Genomic DNA, 24,554 nt, shown 5'->3' on the forward strand with positions numbered 1-24,554 from the left:
TCATTGACGAGGGGCTGCTGTGAGAGAAGAAGAACATCAGAGGGAGGAGGGGCGAGGAGAGGGAGGCGGAAACAAGGAGGGAGAGTCGGGACAAAATGTTCCCAAAACACTTGTTGTTCATCCTCCTCTGGTTATTACACACACACACACACACACACACACACACACACACACACACACACACACCCAGAGAGAGACACACAAACACACACACACACACACACACACACACACAGACACACACACACACACACCCACACACACAGAGAAATGCATGTTAGTGTGTGTTAACATTTTATTTTCTGCACAAAAAGCATGCAGAAGTGTGTGTGTGTGTGTGTGTGTGTGTGTGTGTGTGTGTGTGTTTGTGTGTCTCTCTCTCTGGGTGTGTGTGTGTGTGTGTGTGTGTGTGTGTGTGTGTGTGTGTGTGTTTGTGTGTCTCTCTCTGGGTGTGTGTGTGTGTGTGTGTGTGTGTGTGTGTGTGTTTGTGTGTCTCTCTCTGTGTGTGTGTGTGTGTGTGTGTGTGTGTGTGTGTGTGTGTGTGTGTTTGTGTGTCTCTCTCTGTGTGTGTGTGTGTGTGTGTGTGTGTGTGTGTGTGTGTGTGTGTGTGTGTGTGTACCTGCCGACCTCTGACAGTCATATTCACGATCAAAACAGCACAGTGAGAACAGTGTTGAAAGAAAAAAGTAGTAATTGTTCGTAGTTCTGTCGGCCGACCCGGATGTAAACCTCACAATTTTGGATTATTGCAGAAAATAATCTCTGTGGCAAACAAACTTTGGATTTTCTAAGTAAAAATATATATATTATTCATATTTCTTTGAAAATAATTGGAATGTATTGTAGGTGGCATGCATCCAGCCTCAGGGTCTGTTTTATTTCGGGTAATAACACACTTTTTCTTGCCTACATTCAGCGCGTGATACTCAGGGACAGACTTTGGGTGGAGTCTCACTTTAAAACCTGGTTTTGCCAGAAATAATACAAAAACGACGTTAAGCTGCAACCTTTTGGCTCTGACCTTGATGGCTGATATGGATTCAATTGTGCCAACCCGAAGAAACACACACACACACACACACACACACACACACACACACACACACACACACACACACACACACACACACACACACACACACACACACACACACACACACACACACACACACACACACACACACACACACACACACACACACACACACACACACAGTTAAAGTGTATGGTGCTTATTATCTTCAATGTTACAGAAACAGTGTGAAACAATGAGAGCTAGTCGGCAGACTGAGAGCATGGCGCTAAAAAGTCTGAATAACAAGACGTCTGATTTAATCCTCTCAGGTTTATGGATCTTTTTTGTGATTAAATGCATGTGCAATACTTTATTATTTGCCCCTTTTGTTTGTTTGTTTGTTCACCATGTAAAGCGGCCTTAGGTCCCTTGAAAGGCGCTATACACATTTAATCTATTAGTATTATTATCATTATGTGTGTGTGTGTCGAAAATTGATATAAAATGGGTGATTTGGTTTTTCTTCCACATTTTCTTAAGGTGTGTTCACGCCGGTTACCAAGGGAAGATTTGTGTTTACTCGCGTCAATCAAACTACGTGCGCTTGCAAGGAGGCGGGGCTTATCTCCACGTAGACACCAACAACAAAATTAACATATTTCGCCATGACTCAATGTAATACACTTATCAAAATGATGCCGAAATAACTACATAGTGAAACCGATTAGTAAAAACCAGGAATTAATGTTTGTCCTAACATTGCCTTTTTTGTAGAAGTCATTTTGTTTGTTTAATTGAAGTATTTCTTAGTTTAACAGACAAATTGCAAGTTGTCTGAAGGTCAAATAAGTACATTGATGATACATTGCCATCTGATTAAACACATGCAAGTGATATGTGATCAGAGAAGGCAAAAGTACACACATCCTTTACTCAAGTAGAAGTACAGATACTCATGTTTAAAAATACTCTGGTAAAAGTAGAAGTACTGACTAATCTTCTTTACTCAAGTAAAAGTAAAGAGGGCTTTGAAATGTACTTCAGTAAAAAGTACCCATAACTAGCAGCTGTTTTAAAGAGTACCTGACCTCCCTTTATATTAATAGAACAATAATGTCATTGTTAGCTAATGAATGTTTCCATGCTGAACAACGGCAACATGACAACGTTTTCATTGGTCCCTCTTCTTTAGAGAAGACCAGGAAATGATGGATACACGGATCGTGTTCAAATCAATAGGCACGCAATGACTCTAAATAATAATGATCACGCCACCAAACACACATTCAAACTAAAGGAACCAGCCTGTTTGGGAAATGAGAGAAGTAGAAAGTACAGGTATTTGTGTTCAACATGTAAGAAGTAGAAAGTACAGGTATTTGTGTTCAACATGTAAGAAGTAGAAAGTACAGGTATTTGGGTTCAACATGTAAGAAGTAGAAAGTACAGGTATTTGGGTTCAACATGTAAGAAGTAGAAAGTACAGGTATTTGTGTTCAACATGTGAGAAGTAGAAAGTACAAGTATTTGTGTTCAAAATGTAAGAAGTAGAAAGTACAGGTATTTGTGTTCAACATGTAAGAAGTAGAAAGTACAGGTATTTGAGTTCAACATGTAAGAAGTAGAAAGTACAGGTATTTGTGTTCAACATGTAAGAAGTAGAAAGTACAGGTATTTGAGTTCAACATGTAAGAAGTAGAAAGTACAGGTATTTGTGTTCAACATGTAAGAAGTAGAAAGTACAGGTATTTGTGTTCAACATGTAAGAAGTAGAAAGTACAGGTATTTGAGTTCAACATGTAAGAAGTAGAAAGTACAGGTATTTGTGTTCAACATGTAAGAACTAGAAAGTACAGGTATTTGGGTTCAAAATGTAAGAAGTAGAAAGTACAGGTATTTGGGTTCAAAATGTAAGAAGTAGAAAGTACAGGTATTTGTGTTCAACATGTAAGAAGTAGAAAGTACAGGTATTTGGGTTTAAAATGTAAGAAGTAGAAAGTACAGGTATTTGTGTTCAACATGTAAGAAGTAGAAAGTACAGGTATTTGGGTTCAACATGTAAGAAGTAGAAAGTACAGGTATTTGTGTTCAAAATGTAAGAAGTAGAAAGTACAGGTATTTGTGTTCAACATGTAAGAAGTAGAAAGTACAGGTATTTGGGTTTAAAATGTAAGAAGTAGAAAGTACAGGTATTTGGGTTTAAAATGTAAGAAGTAGAAAGTACAGGTATTTGGGTTCAACATGTAAGAAGTCAAAGTAAAAAGTCGTCAGAAAAATAAATAGTGGAGTAAAGTACTGATACCAGAAACATGTACTTGAGTACAGTAACAAAGTATTTGTACTCCAATACTTCCCACCTCTGTATGTAACGATCATGGATGTTGCCCCGTGTTTCTGTTCACTTCCCCTATGTGATTGTTGTTGGACGTGACATATTCTGTATGTAGTAACGTGTGTGGATGTTATGTGTTGCTTCTGTGCCACACTTTATTGTTATGTAAACTACATTGACTTGTATGCCCCTTGTAGCACTTTGGGATTGCTTTTAGTAATGAGAGGTGCTTTACACATCAAATGTATTATTATTATCATCGGTGCTAATGCCTTTAATGCCTGTATGTCCCGCATTACCTGTGGTTTTACAATTTAATGTGACTGTTCTCTTTTATCCTATCTCCTCTATATTCTTGTCTTTCCTCCTTTCTTCTTAATTAACCCTTGTGATGTATTGTGCTTTTAGGGTGTGTATTATCATCTAGCCGAGGACAACAGCTGGAGATTTGCCATGTTAAAGCTGCCAAATGTACTGTTTTAGTACCAGTAAATTAATGGGGACTGTACATGAAACCATCTTCTGTCGAGTTTAACCGACCTCTCTTTCCCGAACACCAAACAATACTCTCACAGATTCATGTTCCCCGCCTGCTTCCTCAATCTGGGGACATCGTGTCTGTGTTTATATGCCAACGTTTTGTATATTCATGACTCTGTGAGGCCAGGTACACGGACAATGAAGGGCACACACACACACACACACACACACACACACACACACACACACACACACACACACACACACACACACACACACACACACACACACACACACACACACACACACACACACACACACACACACACACACACACACACACACACACACTGATAACAGAACCTGAGGTAATCTGGACCTGCAGACCAACACGCAGCACTTCATGGGTCAGAGGGTTTGAGTTTATTGGTAAAAACATGTTTTTTCAGTATGATTGAACACAGTATGCACTCAACAAACATGGCTTTACGTTCAAAGGTCCGTTTACTGAAGGATTTGATCCAAACAAAGCGAAACATTTTACATATATTTGCTGAGATATTTAAATCAAGATCAAATTGTCAAGCCAAGATGGCAACCATATCCAAATATCAGCCAATGTAGAAAACAAAACATTGGGGGAATTTACAGGACATGACAATCCCAAAAATTGCACCTAGTTTAGATTCATAGAAGGGGTGCTGTATTGAGTCCTAAAACCCCAAAATGAATCACCACTTGCTGTCCCCTCGTCTATGAATCAATGGTTTTCTGAACGTGTTTTTGGCTGTTATCCTGAAATAAGGTCTGTGGTGAACACAAGCTGAAGAGATTTTAACCGTTTTGTTCTATGAAATTAAATCAAATCAAATCAAATCAAGTTTTATTTATATAGCACATTTTTAAACGATTTTTGGTCGAGCCAAAGTGCTGTACATATAATAAAAATACCCTACAGTAAAGACACTTTACAGCAAATACAACAGCACAGTTTGTTCAGAATATCAGTATGAGAAAAACGACACCCTCACATCTAAATGAGTTTGTATCGTAAATGTTTGTTTGCCACAGATATCATTTTCTGCAATTTTCCAAAATCAAATCAAAGAAATCCCACTGGCTTTTTGTCAAGAAGCCTTTGGGATGCTAACGGCCCGTCCACACGGTGGCGTGCGTTGAAGCTTCAACGCTTCTGCCCATTCACTTTGAATGGGCTGACGTCACGCTTTGCCGAACATTGTGGTTCCGTCGCTTCGCTTTGCTCGCGTTGTTCGCTTTGCTCGCGTTGTTCGCTTCAAAAGTAGAGCAATGTTCTACTTTTGAAGCTTCGACGGAAGCGTCAGCCAATCAAATCATATGCCAGTACAAGCTCTAGCTAATCGAACCGCGTGCTTGTGTGTCAGGGGCGGGAGATTCATGTGATTGGTTGTTAGTCGAGTTTCAGACACGCCCACCGGCAAGCTTCAACGTACGCCGCTGTGTGGACGCTGCGTAACAATAATACTGCACCACTAGATTACCCCAAACATATCATACAATAGCCAATCATTATTACGAAGAAGGTCATGTTTTTGGTATCGTTGGTTTGTCTGACAGCACGATTACAGAAATACTACTAGCCCGACTTTCATGAAACTTGGAGAAAGAATGAAGCAAGGGCAAAAGTAATGACCTATAAAAAATAAAAGTATGAATAGTATTACGGAAGACATCCAATTTACAGGACAGACACACTCATTACTTTTCAGTGTTGTTATCATTGCAAGATAAAGCCTGGGATTGCAGAAGTCTGCACTCTGGCCTCAGGTTTGTTTGCAGAGTCATTTCGTTTTTTGCAGCCTGGTAGCAAATGCTGTGCTAGACCTAGTACCTGTCCACAGTATTAACCCAGTGTAAGACATTAGATGACATTTGGAAACCATATTAAGTCTCAGGAAAGAAGACAATAAGAGCAAGACCAATGAGAGCTTCTTTTGTAAAATGTAGAGATCATTTAACGTTGCACAGATATGTTTCTTAGCTGAATAAACAGCACATTCATGCAAAGATTAAGGCGGACAAGATGAGTTCAAGTCCTGTTTATTGCACTTTAGTGATACGTTACTGTAGAATATTCCTCTTTATTAAAGCTGGGAGTTTCACTTAATGTTTATTTTGTCTGTTTCCCAGGAATTTATATAGGTCTGGTAATGGAGACGCATATCTCAGTTGGAGGCACTAAATCAAATAAGCAGCAGGTCCACGCTGCACAGTGAACGAAGGATTAACGGATCTGAGTCTGAGGTTAGACTCCTGCTTCTGCTCAAATATGCAAAGAATTGAAAAGTGAAGCAAAGTATTGTTGCACCAAGTGTAATGTGGCAGCTCAAAATCATCGAAATCACATTAAGACACGTGGAAAAGTGTACAAATTAGGGCTGTCAGTCGATTAAAATATTTAATCGCGATTAATCGCGATTAATCGCATGATTGTCCATAGTTAATCGCAAATTAATCGCACATTTTTTATCTGTTCTAAATGTACCTTAGAGGGATATTTTTCAAGTTTTTAATACTCTTATCAACATATGAGTGGACAACTATGCTTTATATGTTTGTTTATTATCATTTGAACAATGACAAATATTCTCATGAATATTAAACACAACAACCTGAACATTACAAATATTCGCCTCAATTCAACCTGGAACCTCTCTCATACAATAATGTGTGTGTGTGTGTGTGTGTGTGTGTGTGTGTGTGTGTGTGTGTGTGTGTGTGTGTGTGTGTGTGTGTGTGTGTGTGTGTGTGTGTGTGTGTGTGTGTGTGTGTGTGTGAGAGAGAGAATGTGGAGACACTGTGATGGATCGTTGGAGCTATGTGCAGCTCAAGGCATATATGCCTGTGTGTATGAGCTGTGTTGCGGCACTATCCGTGCTGAGTGTGCTGTCTGGCTACCTGCATAAAGTCAAGTGCTCGGCGCAGTTGTCGGCGAAATGTCGCTCCTCTGTTTTCATTGAAACAGCTCCTTATATCCGTTAGCTCAGCTAGCTAGCACCAGATGCTAACAACAACACGTAAGGTGTGCTTCGCTCGCGCCACACATACACACACCCTCCCGGTCCTCCCGATGGCCAGTCCGGGCCTGCCGGTGAGCGTGGAAGTGTGGTCTGCCACAAGCGGGCAGCAGGAGCGGGGCTGTCAGCATCAGCTTGTAGATGGTATTTTACACTCGATGCGCTCTGAAACTACGGCGGCCGAGGACAAAAAATACACATGCGTTAATCGCGTTAAAATAATTAGTGGCGTTAATTTGTTTTTTGCGTTAACGCGTTAACTTGACAGCCCTAGTACAAATGTGTTAAAATACACATTTTATAAAGTTTAGTAGAGCTGCAGTGATATCCCGGCCTACAAGTTGCATCCTATATTCCATATTATATGAATAGACCTAACAAAACACATTTGTTTGGTACAGATTCTCTTAAAAATGAGAATTTGAATATATTTTTCAATGGTAATGAGAAAAACGGTGCAAAATGATGAATCCCATCGTATTTCTTACTGTGCGACCTGGATGCTAGCACTGTTGGCACGGTTACCTGTTAGCACGTTTACCAGTTAGCACGGTTAAACCTGTGGGCACGGTTACCTGTTAGCACGGTTACCTGTATATGACTCCGTGCCGGTGCAGGAACATCAGAGCGGACGTGACCTCGGCGGCGTAGAAACGAGATCTGGCCTCGTCGAACTTCCTCGATCTCTGGATCTGAAACATCAGGTCGCCTCCGTTCACGTACTCCATCACGAAGAACAGGCGGTCCTGCAGAGAAGCGGGGGAGACACATGTGAGAAATGAACACATTCTGCTCTTTTCCAGATTCATATCAGTATGTAGTGTCTCTACTTTAAAGAGTCCTTTCCTGCTGATGTTCAGGTGTATATCAGTATGTAGTGTCTACTTTAAAGAGTCCTCTCCTGCTAATGTTCAGGTGTATATCAGTATGTAGTGTCTCTACTTTAAAGAGTCCTCTCCTGCTGATGTGCAGGTGTATATCAGTATGTAGTGTCTCTACTTTAAAGAGTCCTCTCCTCCTGATGTTCAGGTGTATATCAGTATGTAGTGTCTCTACTTTAAAGAGTCCTCTCCTGCTGATGTTCAGGTGTATATCAGTATGTAGTGTCTCTACTTTAAAGAGTCCTCTCCTGCTGATGTTCAGGTGTATATCAGTATGTAGTGTCTCTACTTTAAAGAGTCCTCTCCTGCTGATGTTCAGGTGTATATCAGTATGTAGTGTCTCTACTTTAAAGAGTCCTCTCCTGCTGATGTTCAGGTGTATATCAGTATGTAGTGTCTCTACTTTAAAGAGTCCTCTCCTGCTGATGTTCAGGTGTATATCAGTATGTAGTGTCTCTACTTTAAAGAGTCCTCTCCTGCTGATGTTCAGGTGTATATCAGTATGTAGTGTCTCTACTGTGACATGTCTCCATGCTTTAATGTTCAAAAAGCTCTTTATTGTTCTCATACTGTCTGTGCTGCAGCACCTATTTTCACCCTCTGTCTGAAACCAGAGCCCAGTCTGCTCTGATTGGTTAGCTGGCCGGCTCTGTTGTGATTGGTCAACCGATTTGAGATGTCCCGCCCCTTAGCCTATCACGTGCAATGTGTTGGAGCGCTAGCCAATAGAAGCACGAGTGTTCCATAGTGATGTCACTATGTTCGGGAACTACATAGCACACTGCAGGAGAAAGGGAGAACCCCAAACAGCATGATAAGGCCTCTTTAATGATAGAGTTCAGCAAAACCACAACAGGACATAATAAATCATTAACCTCTCAATATATCAAAGAGGAAAAATGTTAAATAAATATTTACATTACATCTGAAAAAAAGTTTCTGTAACAAACAAGGTGTTGTGAATATATAGGTTTAAAAAAAAAATAATCCAAACTGGAAATATTAGGAAGTCTTTACTTGAAATTGTAAAACATGTTTATAGTAAATTGTGATTTTCTATAAAAAAAAAATGTATAACATTTTCAAACCTTATTGATAAATCCCGAACATATATTTAAGCTGAATCATATCAAAACTATTCCTGTGATCTATGATTTCTGTAGGTGTGAAATCTGTCAGATTTTTGGAAAAACTTCATTGACACTCAGAAGTGTATCTTGAGTTTTGTACTACTTTATGAATGCTGTAATATAATGGTGTCAATATAGAGATTCCACATTTTAAGTGTGTATTTTACAACATAAAACCCTCAGGATGTTATGTCCCACAGACTGCCCTCTGGGTAGAAAACACAGAATACACAGCTCTGCGGCACACTATGATTGTCCCAACTTCCTGTGAAACACACACACACACACACACAGACACACACACACACACACACACACACACACACACTTTATACCGCGCCCTCCGGACTCTATTCTCCTGGTATTGAAAATTGGCTCCAGGGGAAAATGGCCCCCTTCCTGAATTCCAGCTCTCTTTCTTCATATAGGAAATAAGACAGAGCAAGTGTGTGTGTGTGTGTGTGTGTGTGTGTGTGTGTGTGTGTGTGTGTGTGTGTGTGTGTGTGTGTGTGTGTGTGTGTGTGTGTGTGTGTGTGTGTGTGTGTGTGTGTGTTGTGTTATAAACAGCTCCCTATATAAGAAGCCAGGAGCAGTCCCTTGGAGCCATTGTACTGTATGCACCTTTCTCACAAGCATTCACTCTCAACATCTACTACCTCCCAGTCTGTTTTCTTCCCAGTTACATTTACACTTAAGCTGTCAAATGTATATAATATATAATACAATCATCCAGTATCTTTAAGAGGGGAATATTTCTGTAATCCTGACCATAATTCATGCTTTTTCTCTGAGGAAATCAACCAAGGTAAGGCTAGTTTAACTCAAAGTGCTTTACAACAATTACAATACACATTAAAAGCATTGCTTACATTACATAATCACTGCACCACTGTATTCAAGTGAGAGGATCCTCTGTATGTAAGGTGACGTGAGACCACAGCAGTTTCTAGCTTTTAATCTGCTCTACATGTACTGACACGTTGCTCCTTATTGATTATTTTGACCTGAATTGATCAGCTGGCGGCCAGAGAGGCGAAATTCAGACTCTGGCTGCAGTCGAATAGTCCAAAAATCTGCTCCTAACGTCTATCCCTATCGTCTATTCCTATCGTCTATCCCTATCGTCTATCCCCATCGTCTATCCCCATCGTCTATCCCCATCGTCTATCCCCATTGTCTATCCCCATCGTCTATCCCCATCGTCTATTCCTATCGTCTATCCCTATCGTCTACCCCTATCGTCTATCCCCATCGTCTATCCCCATCGTCTATCCCCATCGTCTATCCCCATCGTCTATCCCCATCGTCTATCCCCATCGTCTATCCCCATCGTCTATCCCCATCGTCTATTCCCATCGTCTACCCCCATCGTCTACCCCCATCGTCTACCCCCATCGTCTACCCCCATCGTCTACCCCTATCGTCTATCCCTATCGTCTATCCCTATCGTCTATCCCTATCGTCTATCCCTATCGTCTACCCCTATCGTCTACCCCTATCGTCTACCCCTATCGTCTACCCCTATCGTCTATCCCTATCGTCTACCCCTATCGTCTGTCCCTATCGTCTACCCCCATCGTCTATCCCTATCGTCTATCCCTATCGTCTACCCCTATCGTCTACCCCTATCGTCTACCCCCATCGTCTACCCCCATCGTCTACCCCCATCGTCTATCCCCATCGTCTATTCCTATCGTCTATCCCTATCGTCTACCCCCATCGTCTATCCCCATCGTCTACCCCCATTGTCTACCCCCATCGTCTATCCCCATCGTCTACCCCTATCGTCTACCCCCATCGTCTACCCCCATCGTCTACCCCCATCGTCTACCCCCATCGTCTATTCCCATCGTCTATCCCCATCGTCTATCCCCATCGTCTATCCCCATCGTCTATTCCCATCGTCTACCCCCATCGTCTATCCCCATCGTCTATTCCCATCGTCTACCCCCATCGTCTATCCCCATCGTCTATCCCCATCGTCTATCCCTATCGTCTATCCCTATCGTCTATCCCTATCGTCTATCCCTATCGTCTATCCCTATCGTCTATCCCCATCGTCTATCCCCATCGTCTATCCCTATCGTCTATCCCTATCGTCTATCCCTATCGTCTACCCCTATCGTCTATCCCCATCGTCTATCCCCATCGTCTATCCCTATCGTCTATCCCTATCGTCTATCCCCATCGTCTATCCCTCATCGTCTATCCCTATCGTCTATCCCTATCGTCTATCCCTATCGTCTATCCCCATCGTCTATCCCTATCGTCTATCCCTATCGTCTATCCCTATCGTCTATCCCTATCGTCTACCCCTATCGTCTATCCCTATCGTCTACCCCCATCGTCTATCCCTATCGTCTATCCCTATCGTCTACCCCCATCGTCTATTCCCATCGTCTATCCCTATCGTCTATCCCCATCGTCTATCCCCATCGTCTATCCCTATCGCCTATCCCTATCGTCTATCCCTATCGTCTACCCCTATCGTCTATCCCTATCGTCTATCCCCATCGTCTATCCCCATCGTCTATCCCTATCGTCTATCCCTATCGTCTATCCCTATCGTCTATCCCCATCGTCTATCCCTATCGTCTATCCCTATCGTCTATCCCTATCGTCTATCCCTATCGTCTACCCCTATCGTCTATCCCTATCGTCTACCCCCATCGTCTATCCCTATCGTCTATCCCTATCGTCTACCCCCATCGTCTATTCCTATCGTCTATCCCTATCGTCTATCCCTATCGTCTATCCCCATCGTCTACCCCTATCGTCTACCCCTATCGTCTACCCCCATTGTCTATCCCTATCGTCTACCCCTATCGTCTATCCCTATCGTCTACCCCTATCGTCTATCCCTATCGTCTATCCCCATCGTCTATCCCTATCGTCTATCCCTATCGTCTATCCCTATCGTCTATCCCTATCGTCTATCCCTAACGTCTATCCCTATCGTCTACCCCTATCGTCTATCCCTATTGTCTACCCCCATCGTCTATCCCCATTGTCTATCCCTATCGTCTATCCCTATCATCTACCCCCATCGTCTATTCCTATCGTCTATCCCTATCGTCTATCCCTATCGTCTATCCCCATCGTCTACCCCTATCGTCTACCCTCTATCGTCTACCCCCATTGTCTATCCCTATCGTCTATCCCTATCGTCTATCCCCATCGTCTATCCCTATCGTCTATCCCTATCGTCTATCCCTATCGTCTATCCCTATCGTCTATCCCTATCGTCTATCCCTATCGTCTACCCCTATCGTCTATCCCTATTGTCTACCCCCATCGTCTACCCCCATCGTCTATCCCTATTGTCTATCCCTATCGTCTATCCCTATCGTCTACCCCTATCGTCTATCCCTATCGTCTACCCCTATCGTCTACCCCCATCGTCTATCCCTATCGTCTACCCCCATCGTCTATCCCTATCGTCTACCCCCATCGTCTATCCCTATCGCCTATCCCTATCGTCTACCCCTATCGTCTATTCCTATCGTCTATCCCTATCGTCTATCCCCATTGTCTATTCCTATTGTCTATCCCCATCGTCTATCCCTATCGTCTATTCCTATCGTCTATCCCTATCGTCTATCCCTATCGTCTACCCCTATCGTCTATCCCTTGACCTCTGTGTGAAACGTCACGGGGTTAAGGAATAGTGGATAGGAGAATTCAAAAGGATTTAGGAGAAGAGACATCGGTGCTTTGAGAATCCGACTGCACCTCCACTATCCAACGTATTTATGATGCGCCAGTGGACGTCATAAATGTGCGTCTGCTGCTGTGGGGAAACTACAGTTTTCTATACAGCGGACTACAACATGGATGTATAATAAGAACGAGGGACTACTGTAAACTCATCTAGAGACTCTGCACAGTGCTCTGATGCTGTTGTTTTATGCTTTATGAACGTGGACAACAGAGAAACATATTCTTCATGAACGAGGTTGTAATTGAAATAAAAAAGGAAAGTAGAATAGAAGAATTGGGAGGGATGAAACCCTCTTTAATGGTCACACATGCAGAGCACACAGCACACAGTGAAATTTGGCCTCTGCATTTAACCCATCCTAGTACCAGGAGTCTAGTACTAGGAGCAGTGGGCAGCTATTGTACAGCGCCCGGGGAGCAATGGGAGTGAGGGGGGAAGGGTGGTGTCCGGTGCCTTGCTCAAGGGCACCACGGCAGGGCAGGAGGTGAACTGGGACCTCTCCAAGTAGCAGTCCACACTCCATATTTTAGGTCTGGTCGGGGACTTGAACCGGCGACCCTACAACTCCCAGTCCAAGCCCCTACTGACTGAGCCACTGCCGGTCAAAGCATAAGTGAAACTTATGTTCGTCACCCTCTCCCTCCGGTCCACATTAATACAAATGATCCCAATACGTATGATTGTATGAACCATGAAAAGATCTTAAAATCAATAGAAATGTATTTATTATAAACGTTAGTCCTTAATATCTATCACTGTGTATATCACCATTCAAACATCTTTTAAAAGTTGAACAAACCCCACACAGCTCAGTAAAGACTGTGAAATGTTGACTTTATTTGATCATTTCAGTAAAAACTAACGTTCATATTTCTCTTTTTGATTATAATACTGATGAACGTTCAAAACAAAGCACTTTGGCAACTTACCACTTACGTTTTAAAATGCTTAATAAGCACTGTAACTTTCATGATATCATTTCTCGGTCATAATCGGTTGCTTCCGTGAACGGCCGAATGTTGTGTCACTGTAAATGCTGCGGCCGCAAGGCATTGTGGGGCAGCATTTTCTCCTCGCCTTTCGGTTAGGGAGGTCCAGTGGTTCCTAAGCTAAAGGAGGTTATAATGGAAGTTTGAAACCTCCTTTCCTTTCATTTAGAGAATTCGAACGGCACTTATCATGGCTGCCACTGAGGTACTTCCGGGTCATTTCACTCCGTTAGGAAGGTTCCTAAGCTAAATGGACTATTGGACTGCAGCCTCTGTGTTTCTAAAGCTGACCTCAGTCTCTCTCTCTCTCTCTCTCTCTCTCTGGAGAGGATGTCGAAATAGTTTGTTTAAATGTACCCAGAGTCTCGGCTGGTCCCACCCAATCGAAACATGAATAAACATTTCCTGAGTGTAATTACAAATGTACAGATACTGGCACACACAGACACACACACACAGACACACACATACACACACAGACAGACAAACACACAGACACACACACACACACACGCTCTCATTCCTATAGGTACACTACACACCCATATGATCCCGGAGATCAACAAAAACGTCCCGATGGTTATCTCACCATTGTCTGTGTGCAGGAGTGTGTCTGTGTGTGTGTGTGTGTGTGTGTGTGTGTGTGTGTGTGTGTGTGTGTGTGTGTGTGTGTGTGTGTGTGTGTGTGTGTGTGTGTGTGTGTGTGTGTGTGATATCTATGCCACCCTGCTGTATTATTTTAAGTGCATGTCTCAACTTGCATCTTATGTAACCCAAAAAGCCATTAACTCATACTTTCCCTTTCTTTGTTGTCCAACACAAGCAAGCAGAATAAAAACAAAGGTAAGAAATATATATCTAAATATGCCTGCTAAATTCCCTTTATAACTATAAAAATATCAAATTAAATAAGAAATAATTCCCTTTATAACTTAGATACAAGTGAAGGGAGCACCAGTTGAATAATTGGCTGCAGTTTCTAAAGTGAAAGAGCATGTTTTCTATGGAAAAGGATCATTTACAGGACGGAGGTAAAGTCATATACAAATCTATTACATTGCTGATATGAACCACGCTGTATTGGTAGCTAAATGACCAAAATGTACTACATATACAAAGTACACATGTGTGTCATACTGTATGTACTGTATGTTATTGTACAGTGGTATCTTGTTACAGTAGTATCATGTCTCCCTGAAAGTGAGATCCCAGTGAGACACAGGTTATATAAATCTACTTAAAAGTGATTCATATGCAACATGAAATCTGTAAGAAGAAATATCTGAAATCTCGCTGACATGCCGTCATGATTCTGCAGTAAACACATTCATCAAAATCAGTTGAAACCGGGAACAAAAAACAACAAGTGGGGTTTGAACTTTTGTACTAGTACAAGTAAAATGCCCTATTTTTCTCAGAAGATTAGGAGCCATTAGCGTTTGGCTGCGAGTCATTACCACACAGTGAAGATCTGAGATTTCATTCAACTTTGGTTTGTGCTGAGTCTAATCAATTAAAGCTTTAAATAAACTGTATTGCTCCTCTTGTACATACTGTCCTGATATGTGAATCATTGTTTGAGAGTTACATATGTATTTGGTGGACTGTAGCTTTAAGAGGAGAGCAGCTCTCTCTCTTTTCTCTCTGATGGTGGCAGGAAATGATTGTAATTGGGGAACAGAGTGTATTGTGTGTGTGTGTGTGTGTGTGTGTGTGTGTGTGTGTGTGTGTGTGTGTGTGTGTGTGTGTGTGTGTGTGTGTGTGTGTGTGTGTGTGTGTGTGTGGCCCTGGAACCAGATCAAGAATGCTTGTCCTTATAAAAAACAGTGCAGTTAAATGAAGCTGGTGTCTCATACTGAGCAGCAATCGCTCTGTATATGAAGCTGTATGTTTTACAGAATGTGCAAAAGGAAAAACTTCCTTTATTTTGCTTATGAGAGAATGAATGACCGCCACTCGTTACAAGGCTACATACTAAAGAAACCAAAGACTTGACTCACAAAATTGATTTAGAAAATTATTTAAGTAATTTAAAATGGATCGTATGTAAGTCCAAAGTTTGCTGCTCTCCACAAATATAAAAATGTATATTAAAAAGTATTCCACAGTGTTTTCTGATGGAGAAAACTAATGTTTGATGTCCACAGCTGACGTTAAATTGGCCGGACTTCTTGCTGCGGATTGATATGACTTCCCTGATCCTCCTTAGCAACGGTCTGTTCTCCTTAGCAACGTTGTGTTCTCCTTAGCAACGGTCTGTTCTCCTGAGCAACGGTCTGCTAGCGTTAACTACCAGACCTCTGAAATGTCCAATTTGACCAATCAGAATCGAGTATTCAACAAAGCCTTGTGATAAAGTCAGTCTGATGTTCAGTTAAGTCCATCTGTTAAGAAGCTTCACATTTTCTAGAGAATTCACGGCGAATTCATGGCTAAACCGGTAGAAAACATACATCTGAAGGTGAAAAAGAACACATTTTGTGACTTTCTGTAAGGGCAGACGTCAAAATGATCAGATACATTCAAGTAACATTAAGAGACCCTATTTTATGGCCAAATTATGAATCGGCAGCGTATTTTGCGTCCTGTTGTGCCTTTCGCATGCTTTATCCAGGTGCCACCCCTCGCCTAACACAAGCTGAGTATATCCAGAAAGTGAAAACCCTTCTCACACACACAATATCCTGTTTTTAAGCTACATGTGTGAAAGGGAAACTCTGGACTTCTTCAGAAAAGACAGCAGCGATACGGGAAGAGTTAATCAAGCACAAGGTAGTGTAGAAGTGCAGTTACTGCAGCTAATGCATGCAGTTACTGCAGAAAAAAGGTTTTAGAAAGCAAACAAATTAGTGTGGGTGTTCAGTGTTCAGTATATGTGTGTGTTTGCATGTGTGTGTATGTGTGTTTGTGTGTGCATGTGTGTATATGCCTGAATAACATCCCAAGAAACCACCAATCAGGGTAGTTTTGTAAAGAGAAACTCACTTCACTGCCACATACTGACACATACTTGGGCTTCACAATGCGCATGTGCCTACACTCTGTGTGTGTGTGTGTGTGTGTGTGTGTGTGTGTGTGTGTGTGTGTGTGTGTGTGTGTGTGTGTGTGTGTGTGTGTGTGTGTGTGTGTGTGTGTGTGTGTGTGTGTGTGTGTGTGTGTGTGTGTGTGTGTGTGTTTGTTAAATTTGCCCTCTCTGTCGTTCTTCATGATTTCTGACGCTTGTTAAGAGTGTGCAGTGAGCGGCTTGTCCTCCCACAGAATATCTTCTTACTCTTCGTTCCCATAAAAACAAATGAGCAAAACACTCAAATTTCCTCCGTCAAAGAAATAAATAAAGAAAACCAGAGTAAGTGAGTAGTTTGTCCTGATCAGTTTAATGAGAAACACATTTCCAGGAAGGTCAGGGAAGCCATGATCAAGTGAAGTGCGTGTGTGTGTCTGCGTGTGCGTGTGCGTGTGTGTGTGTGTGTGTGTGAGAGAGAGAGCGGTAAAGGGTTATCTGTGTAGTTTTGTACTGTATTTCTTACTGTCTTTAGAGAGGATATGAAGCGTGTCAGCAGGATAGTTTAGAGTTTTGTCTTTTCTGAAGGTGTCTACTTAAATGTAATGTCTGTCTTTATATAGGCCCTCACAGAGACAAATATAAAATATTCAGGCTGTCTAAGAGCAACCGGTCGACTTAAGAAAACCACGTCAACAATTTGTTTATAATAACTTTCACTGCCTGAACGTAGACACAGGTCCACACAACAAGTGTTAAATATGAATTCCTTTATCAATGATGACAGCCACACATTTGGCCAAAGCTAGCAAGTTAACATTAGCTTGCTAGCTTGTTAAATAGAAGGCTAACGTTAGCTGGCAAGTCTGATGGATAGATGGCTCACGTTCGCTAATTAGGTTGTAAAGTAGAAAGCTAACGTTAGCTGGCAAGTGTGATGGACAGATAGCTCACGTTCGCTAGTTAGCTTGTTAAGTAGATAGCTAAAGTTAGCTGGTAAGATTGATAGCTATAGTCGCTAGTTAGGTTGTTAAGTATAAAGCTAACGTTAGCTAGAAAGATTGATAGATAGATAGCCCACGTTCGCTAGTTAGGTTGTTAAGTAGATACTTAACATTAGCTAGTAAGATTGATAGATAGCAAACGTTTGGTAGTTATGTTGTTGAGTAGATAGCTAACGTTGGCTAGTAAGATTGATTGATAGATAGCTCAGGTTCACTAGTTAGCTTGTTAAGTAGATAGCTAACGTTAGCTAGTTAGCTTGTAAAGTAGATAGCTAATGTAAGTTAGAAAGATTTATAGATAGATAACTCATGTTCGCTAATTAGGTTGTTAAGTAGAGAGCTAACGTTAGCTAACAAGTTTGATAGATATATAGCTCACGTTCGCTAGTTAGCTTGTTAAGTATAAGGCTAACGTTAGCTAGCTAGATTGATAGATAGATAGATAGCTCACGTTCGCTAGTTAGCTTGTTAAGTAGATAGCTAAAGTTAGCTGGTAAGATTGGTAGATAGCTATAGTCGCTAGTTAGGTTGTTAAGTATAAAGCTAATGTTAGCTAGAAAGATTGATAGATAGATAGCTCACGCTCTCTAGTTAGGTTGTTAAGTAGATACTTAACATTAGCTAGTAAGATTGATAGATAGCAAACGTTTGGTAGTTATGTTGTTGAGTAGATAGCTAACGTTGGCTAGTAAGATTGATAGATAGATAGCTCACGTTTGCTAGTTAGGTTGTTAAGTAGATAGCTAATGTTAGCTAGTGAGATTGATAGATAGATACCTCACGTTCGCTAGTTAGCTGGTTATTCACTGAATAATTTGTTTTTTATGTTAACTTGTGTTTCTAAATGTCAACACTGTGTACCTTTGTCTCCCCTTCTGGCAGTGAGGGTTATTAAAACCTGTCAATTAGCTTTAGTCTGCAGTCAGACCGTCCGGTGTGCTTCAGTATTTTGAAAGTTTGTCAAAGAAGAGCCATCTACACAAATAGACAAGCAAACCTGAAGAGCTTAAAGGCTTTTTCTGCACCACTGAAAACACATATTAAACACAGGATCCATGGTGCTCTGAAAGGGGGAGTAGCATCTCTGCTTTCTGTCATCTGTCATTTGATTTCTCTTTCTCTGTCCGTCTGTCTTCCTCTGTCTAAACATCTGTCTTCCTGTCTCAGCACTAAAGAACAAAGCATCATTAATGCACCAGTCTTGTGTCTGCTTCCTCTGATGTTCACCAATTACAGATCCATTAAAAACACTTCCTCTCTCATCTGTCCTGTCATCATCATCATCATCATAATCATCATCATACCATCCCCGACAAGCTGTCCCTGTTTTTCCTTGATTGATTGCATCTAAATAAGAATAATTCCTAATTTTTGTTATGTTAAAGTTTGTGGGTTAACTTTACATGTATAGTGTGTATAGTGATAATCCGGTAAACCAGGAGATAGCAGCATAATGACCAACTGTGTTGAAGTGTGGGGCAACACATAGCCTACAGTATATTAGTCATTTAAAACCTTTATTTATTTGACAGAAAAAGGCAGTGAGAATTAGTCATAATGCACATCCACTAGAACACACAAACACTATTAATTGGATGTAAACTGCAGGGTCTAGGGATCAAACCACTGACCCTCAAATTAGTAGAAAGCCATTAAACCCCTACACCATATCTGCCCTGTGTATACCCAAATGCAAGTGTTTATTATTAACTTTTTATTTATTTATGTGACTCCTTGAGCTCATGTAATTTGAATAATAATTATCTTATTATTTTTATTTTTTTGGAATATAATAGTAGCACGGTCCATGTAGGACTTCGACTTAAAGTGGACCCATCATGCTATTTTTAGGCAATAGCATAGGTCTCAGATATATACAAATATATAAAAAACATGTCTATGAAGTGTTTTGCTCAAAATACCAAACAGATCACCCATTCTAGCCATGCCTCATATCCCTCTATTTCACTTCCTGTTTCAAAAGTGCTGATTTGGGTATAAAGCTTTAAAAAAAAAAGAAATTGATAAAAACAAAAAGGAGGGGGCTGAGCTCATGCGGGAGCCGGCAGCTACTGTCTAAACTAAATACTGCCGTGATGAAACGCCATATCATGAATTATCAAGGATTATTTCTGAAACAGTATGGAGCTCAAAGGCTTTCTCTCTTGCCGGTTATACCACAAGGTGAGTTCCTTTTTATTTCCTGCTTCTTCACACATGCTCTCCAGTACAGGTTAGCTCTGAGTGTTAGCGATGCTAATGTAAACACCGACCATATTACGTCCAAAACAGTCGGGCATTGTTTCTGATAGCAACTTTCTGATAGGGCCGTGGGTACACATTTCAGATATTACATCATATCGGACGCAAATCTGGATCAGCTCCGTTGTACCCCCGTTTTTAGAGATTTGGGTACGGAGGAAAAGAGAGAGGGTTTTATTTTCTGACGCTGCGTGAGTCTCCTGACACACCGGGGACACATATTTATGTATACAAGACATCAAAAAGTGCATTTTGCATGATAGGTCCCCTTCAAAACCTTTATTTATTATACAGAAAAAGGCAGTGAGAATTAGTCAGAAATCTTTAAACAAATGTCAGAATTATGACTTTAATCTCAGAACTCAAAAAAGAAATGCACTTTTGACCAGATCTAAACAATTAAATCACATGTGGCCCTAATCCTTTACCGTAAAGGTCTGTCAGTATTTTCAAAGTCAAAAAGTTATATCTTCAACTTTGATTTGAGAAACCTGCCGACATCGCTAATTACATTTTTACAAACCAAAAAAAGAACGGCTTCAGTGTTTCCCTTGCCTAGATATAACATATTATCCTCAATCATGTCTTATCTTTACGGGCTGCCTATAAAAGACAATCGTATATAACAAAAAAAGGTTACATAAATGTGCTTCTTTCTCCTCTCTCCATTTCCTCGTTCTTCCCTCCTCTCCTGCCTCTGTGTGCCGAGCAGAATGAGGCCGGCGCTACTGTTGTATAATGTTATTTACATTTCTTGGCGGTAATTAGGCCGATAGGGGAACGACTGCGATCCCACAGTCGATTAAGAAGAACAGCAGGGAGGGCGGGGGTAGGACATAGGTCACCCAAAGTACAAAGACTTTTTTTTAAATACAGTGTTCTTAAAGGATACAGGTATTTGTAAAAAGAACAAGTATAACAAACATGTTGCTCACCCTGTCGGTGTTCTTTTTAAAAAATGACCGCCTCGCTGCACATTTTCCTGCGTACTACATGGCTTGATACTATAAAACCAATTACTTGACTCACAATTTTGATTTAATAATGAGAACTGATTAAGTGTTTACTTCATGATTCAAGGCTTTTATTGTCATGTGTACATAGCTACAGAGTACTTATGACAATGAAAATCTGAGGTCACAGGCTCCTCTAAAAGTGCAACACAATAAAACAGATAATAGTGCAAGTAAATAAAATAAAATATAATATAATATAAATAGTGCGGAATGGTCTATAAACAAGTAATTGGAATATTGATAAGTTCCTGAAGAATAAGAGATAAATATTCAAAAAGTATTCCTCTGTGTTTTTTTGATGGATATAAACTGATGTGTGTTGTCCACAGCTGACGTTAAAGTAACCGGAACTTCTTTCTGCGGATTGATATGACTGTACACAGTCCCTCGATCCTCCTTAGCAACAGTCTGCTATCATTAGCAACAGTCTGCTCTCCTTAGCGACAGTCTGCTCTCATTAGCAACGGTCTGCTCTCCTTAGTAATGGTCTGTTCTCCTTAGCAACGGTCTGCTAGCGAGCAATAGCAGACTGCGTAATGTTAGAAATTGACAAATCAGCATCGAGTATTATACTAATCCATGAGATAAAAAGACAAAAAACAATGCAAATGCCTTCAAGACAATCTCTATTTCTGTGTTTTCTGCTCAGCCCTCTACATTGTTATGGTCCGGTTAGCGAAGATTAACAACCTCTGTGATGTACTCATTGACCAATTAGAATGGAGCATTCCACTAAGCCGTGTATCAGCCAGTTTTATGTTGTATAACAGTGGTAAACACAGAAATTCATGATCACGCTAATTAATCTCGGAGTCGATGTGATCATGGTGGCTGAAGGCCCAGCATTATATTCATAGGTACCAAGTACGTCATTTCCGGAATGCCCGCCGCCATCTTTGTGACCGACTCTCACAGTTTGTTTACACTCGTCATGGCAGCAAACACAGCGCATTTAAACGGGAAAGAGAGAGAGAGATATTTGGTAAAGACGGCGATTATTGGATGCGATCCCTATTTGTTGCCCCCAACTGTATTTTGTTTATTGAATTCTGCTAAGTGTCTTCCCCAACTAACTTTTCCCGACATATATATTTATCTTGTTCACAATCCATCTCCATTCACCGGAGAGAGCCTGAAGGCTTTTAAGAGCACAGATGCATATCAATACGCCGTTGCCGGGTGGGTGAACGACACCAAGATATGGCATGTGTGGAAGACACACCTACATGTGATCACAGCGAAGGTAAGTAATTTACCAACAATCATAAAACGTGTTATTATAGTTGTATTTATGTCTAAAGTGATGATGTTAGCTTGCTAGCCAGTTGCTAGCATATGGTATTTCTAGCTAACATCATAACTCCAGCTGGCAGCTACAGTAGCTATATATATTGTTTTAAAGCAACATACTCTTCTTTCAATGACAAATTGCAAGAGGTCCATGTTTATTTCACGATTCTCTGTCACTTGCACTATTGTTATATTTCGCGTTGCTCTATCTTTACTTGTTTTTTGATGTCTTAAGGATATTGTATGTTGTAGCCTACTTTTGGAGCAGCCTGGGACTTCAGATATGAAATGCCAATCTGCGCTGTAGCTATTGTATTTGACAATAAACCTTTGAATCTTACATTTGTACAAGCTCAGGAGAGTTTAGCTTTCATATGACAAAATTAATGTACTGCATTTTTCACTTAACAGGTCAATCATTCCCAGGCTTTGAACAGCAAACCAACATCTCCATGGATTGTGGTGCAGGAGGACGGGACAGTGGTGATGGCGCATTGTACATGCATGGCAGGGTTAGGAGAGGTTTGTTCCCACGCAGCAGCACTTATGTTTACAGTTTTGGCTGCTGTTGAGAAGAGAGAAAACCAGACATGCACAGAGAAGCCATGCACATGGACACAGCCTAGCACTAAAATGGTGAAGTACGATGAGGTGTCGAACATCTTCGCCATCAAAGAACAAGTTCAAACCGAAGACCTGTTTCAGCACATGAGACCATCTGCTGATGATTTCAAGTTATTCTGTGAACAACTCCACCAAAGTGAAGAACAAGAGACAAAGCCCAAGAAAAGTGATATCCTGTCGGTCATTGAAGGCCATTCCCACAGATACACGCCAAAGACTGTACAACTGGATCTGCCAACACCCCTTACCAGTCTGTATCAAAGCAGCAGACTTGTACTGGATTTGCCTGCACTGCTAGAGGAGGGTGCCAAAGTCTTTGAGGAGCTGAATCTCACACCAGAGCAGGTAAGAAATAGAAATGGCTTACGGTAAAATAAAAGCGTGTCACAATGCTAAATCCTAAACATCAACAAGAATAACTTCACTGCTTTCTGATAATTACAGCTCTTTTGATAGTTCAATTCTTTTTGAGTGTTTGTTAGTTGAGGAGAAGACCAGGAAACAGAGTAGGTCGAGGGTCTGGTTTGAGCAGAGAGCAGGGAGAGTTACTGCGTCATCCTTCCATGAGGCAGCCAAGACAGAGAGCTCTTCGTCTTTGATTAAAAGAGTTTGCTATCCTCGCTCCTCTCAGTTTTCCACTGAAGCGACCAGGTATATACATTTAGGCAACAAGACTAAATCATACATTCTTTCCACTACTTCATCATGAATAAAGACAATAATGGAGTAACTAGATATTATGAGGGTAAAACAAGATATTAACATTCTAATAACAGTATTTTAGGGACTTTTTAAAGTGATGAGTTTTTTTCCAAAATGTTCAAAATAACATGTTCTTTTCCTCAGATGGGGTTTACAAAACGAGGACACTGCCAAAAAGTCTTACCTGGTGGCTATGCAAGATCACCATGAAGACATTAATGTTGCAGCATCAGGGCTCATCCTTAACCCAGAGCTGCCATGGATTGGTGCATCCCCAGATGGTATCGTGACCTGTGCTTGCCATGAGCCTGGCATTTTAGAAATTAAGTGTCCTTTCAGCGCTAAAGACCGCAGTCTACTTGAATGCACCAAAGACTCGCGGTTCTGCCTGACTGTCCCTGAGGGAGGTGTGATGAGCCTAAAGCTGGATCACAGCTATATGTATCAAGTGCAGGCACAAATGCGTGTCGCAGAGGTAATGTTCTGTGATTTTGTTGTGTGGACACCTCAAGAACATTTTAAACAGCGCATCATGTTTGATGGCGCATTTTTTGATGTTGCCCATTCAAAGGTGGTAAACTTCATCAGAACGGGGATACTACCAGAGTTGTTGGGTAAATGGTTTACTGTGCCACGCTTCTCCCCCACTGCAACCTCTGACAAAACATCTGGGGGACATTAAGAAGCTGACAATAAATAAGCTCTTCTTGTCAGACACTGGTCTTTTTCTTTTGTCTTCATGGTCAGGTTTTTGTGTACCCATTAACCTTACATATTCATTCACTGTAGATTGTGCAATAAATAACTGTATCTAATACTTGCAGATGCATTGTAGTATAAGTAGGAGTATTTAAAAAACCTCAAAGAACAAATACTTGGATAAAGTGACGTTTATTAGTTCAAAACTGGACATTTTAATGTATTAATTGTAAAAATAATAGAGAGAAGATCCAACATACATAGAAAAGGGAATACACAATAAGCATTTTGTTTCATTTAGCTAACGCTTTTATCAAAAGCGACTTACAAATAGTATCTATCTATTCTGTGG

General features: G+C 41.0%; 2 protein-coding genes across 3 annotated transcripts in view; one reads left to right on the top strand and one right to left on the bottom strand.

The window, feature by feature from the left end:
* Nucleotides 1-24,554, bottom strand: part of LOC117487103 (protein kinase C epsilon type-like) — a 101,966-nt gene that overhangs the window by 25,058 nt on the left and 52,354 nt on the right. The window contains exon 11 of the mRNA XM_034135748.1: nucleotides 7,475-7,629. Coding sequence (XP_033991639.1) covers nucleotides 7,475-7,629 — 155 coding nt within the window. The remainder of the gene's footprint in view (nucleotides 1-7,474; nucleotides 7,630-24,554) is intronic.
* Nucleotides 21,778-24,218, top strand: LOC117487104. Of its 2 annotated transcripts, none has more exons than XM_034135750.1 (3): nucleotides 21,778-22,130; nucleotides 22,589-23,146; nucleotides 23,374-23,639. In XM_034135750.1, the coding sequence occupies exons 1-3, from the start codon at nucleotides 21,819-21,821 to the stop codon at nucleotides 23,398-23,400; spliced, it is 897 nt and encodes a 298-aa protein (XP_033991641.1). In that variant the 5' UTR covers nucleotides 21,778-21,818; the 3' UTR covers nucleotides 23,401-23,639. The 2 variants fall into 2 exon arrangements, with proteins under 2 accessions (XP_033991641.1, XP_033991640.1); XM_034135749.1 differs by lacking the exon at nucleotides 23,374-23,639 and adding an exon at nucleotides 23,648-24,218 and having other exon boundaries at nucleotides 21,784-22,130.

Source organism: Trematomus bernacchii, unplaced genomic scaffold (genome assembly GCF_902827165.1).
Source record: "Trematomus bernacchii unplaced genomic scaffold, fTreBer1.1, whole genome shotgun sequence".
NCBI classification, from domain to species: Eukaryota; Metazoa; Chordata; class Actinopteri; order Perciformes; family Nototheniidae; genus Trematomus; species Trematomus bernacchii.

Coding starts and splice junctions, on each gene's coding strand:
- LOC117487104 (XM_034135749.1), top strand. CDS start 21,819: ATGGCAGCAAACACAGCGCATTTAAACGGGAAAGAGAGAGAGAGATAT. Junction 22,131..22,588: donor TACATGTGATCACAGCGAAG/GTAAGTAATTTA, acceptor TTCACTTAACAG/GTCAATCATTCCCAGGCTTT. Junction 23,147..23,647: donor TGAATCTCACACCAGAGCAG/GTAAGAAATAGA, acceptor TCTTTTCCTCAG/ATGGGGTTTACAAAACGAGG.